Raw genomic sequence first — 2142 nt, forward strand, 5'->3', positions numbered from 1 at the left:
TGCTCCTTTTGAAGATGACATTGTTTTACTTATATTAAAGGTAGAGAAATGAGATGAGCTGCAAGTCATTAGATCTTGTGAAAAATGAAGTTTTAAACATGTACTTCATTGTCTAAATGCTCATAGATTACTTTTCTCCCTATAATAACCATAGAAAACGTGTTGGCGGTGTCCCACAATTAATAATCCATACTCAAGTGCTATAGGCACTCCAGAATTCCGTAGGCATATTTATTACCCAAGTTTATATCCAGACTCAAATCAGATAATACATTTGCACGAAAAATGGAACTGCAGTCATCTCACAGCAAATAATTCTATCTACCTGGCTGAAGAGTCTTAAATTCCTGATTTTTCCCGGAGTGAAATTCACTTTAAATTAGTAATCTATTTTTTCTTCAGTCGCCTGCAAAAGAATCCCATAATCTTACAGACAGTGGAAGGTCCCGTACATACATGGCATTATGGTAGCTTTTTTCTGGTCATCTAGATTGTGTAAAATCCTTTGATGTTAATCGGGACAAGTTTTCTATCTAAGGTTATGTCGAATTTCTCTTTGAGGGTTTTTTCCACCTCTTCATCTTGAACAGTTACAAATTCCACCAGATCCATATTTTCCTTGTAGTTGTATGTGGTCTCAGTAAGCGTCCACCCAATTAGCGCTCTAAAGCCATCGGTGGTCTGAAGGGTGCAGATGGATTTCTTTGTAAAGAGGGAATCTGGAGAGGTCTGAAGGTACGTGCACTGGAAAGAGAAATCTTCCACTGTCCGTGGCTCAAGACTGAACATATAAACTTTCCGACACTCTTTTTTCTCCAGAAGGTCAGAATTGGAGAAATTTTGATTGGGGATATATTGTTTCCGTCTCATTTTCTCAAGGTACCAGATGGCGTTTTTTTCCGTGAAGCGAAAGACACCAGGAGCCTGGGGCTGGTCTTTCCCCGACACAAGCTCCATCGGTTGCCACATCTGATAGGATACACCAAAGCCTCCGTCAACGATATAGGCCTTGCCATCAATAACGACCTTCACAACGAGGTGGGTCATGATGCTGGCGTATGCATTTTGATGTGGATTGAACACATACGCTCCCAGAAAGCTGGTGTCGTACCCCAGGTGTTTCAGGACCCAGCCCAGCAGCTGGTTGTTTTCCATGCACCAGCCACCCCGCTTCCTCCGCACAATTTTGTTATAAACGTGCTCCAAATCCAAAGTAATTTTCTCGCCGCAATGGATGCTGAGGTTTTCAAAGGGAACAGCACGGATGTGGTGCTGGAATATATCTGTTAAGGTTTCCAAATCTTGTTTTTCGAGGGAACCTTTATAGCCAGTTCTTGCAAAATACTCTTCAAGGTTCATGTCTCCTGTAAAGGAAGGAAATGCATTTTGGTTTTGTTTCTTTACATCAATGATTTACAATGCTGTGAAAAACTACCCAGGCTGCTGTCAGCGAAGATACTTTAATCTACTGAACCTCATCTGAGCGGCTTTTAAAGGAAACAAGTATTCATATCAAATGGTTCCCTGAGCAAAGAAGAGCAGTGTACATGGGGGTTTGCTTTTTGTCTCAGAGCCATCCCTGTGGCAAACACCTGGTGCAATTTCAGCTTGGTCTGCGGTGGCCGCAAAACGGGGATTTGCTGTATTTGCTTTGGAGTTAAGAAGAAATGTAAGAACACATGCTAGGGAGTATTCAGAAGGGTCCAAGAAAACCAGTCTAAAGGCACTGCTGGGTGAAGGGGGTGTCAGTGGGGCAAGCAGTGTCACCTGCTAGTTGGAGAGAGGATAACTTGAGGATTCACATGTTCCTTTCAGGAGTCTGCCACTGATTTGTGAGATGGTAGGTGAATTGCTCTTCCGTACACGTCACTCTTCCACCACTTACAAAAAGTGAAATTGATACTCCCTGCACATTTTGTAAAGTGTCAAGTTTTATTCAGATAATTATAACTGAAAACAAACCTCTGACCTTTGCAAGAGTCGCAGACCCCTGAGTCTCTTGTCTGCTCTGCATGTTGCACAAACTCATTTTGGTGTTGGATTAATGAATCTGAATGGAGATGAGTGACCTAAAAGACAAATAGTACATCTCTATTCCCCACTGTGCCCCATGTCTCACAGGGCGCTTTGGAAATGGAGAGG

General features: G+C 42.4%; 1 protein-coding gene across 1 annotated transcript; it reads right to left on the minus strand.

Annotated features, from left to right (window-relative positions):
- Window positions 1–486: 486 nt before the first annotated feature.
- LOC308045137 (arylamine N-acetyltransferase, pineal gland isozyme NAT-10) lies at window positions 487–1359 on the minus strand (the record flags this gene model as incomplete). Its single annotated transcript, XM_080352235.1, has 1 exon — window positions 487–1359. One exon carries the CDS (start codon window positions 1357–1359, stop codon window positions 487–489), a length of 873 nt encoding a protein of 290 aa, XP_080208361.1.
- Between the last annotated feature and the right edge of the window lie 783 nt (window positions 1360–2142).

This window comes from Nesoenas mayeri (genome assembly GCF_963082525.1).
Source record: "Nesoenas mayeri genome assembly, chromosome: 12".
NCBI lineage: Eukaryota > Metazoa > Chordata > Aves > Columbiformes > Columbidae > Nesoenas > Nesoenas mayeri.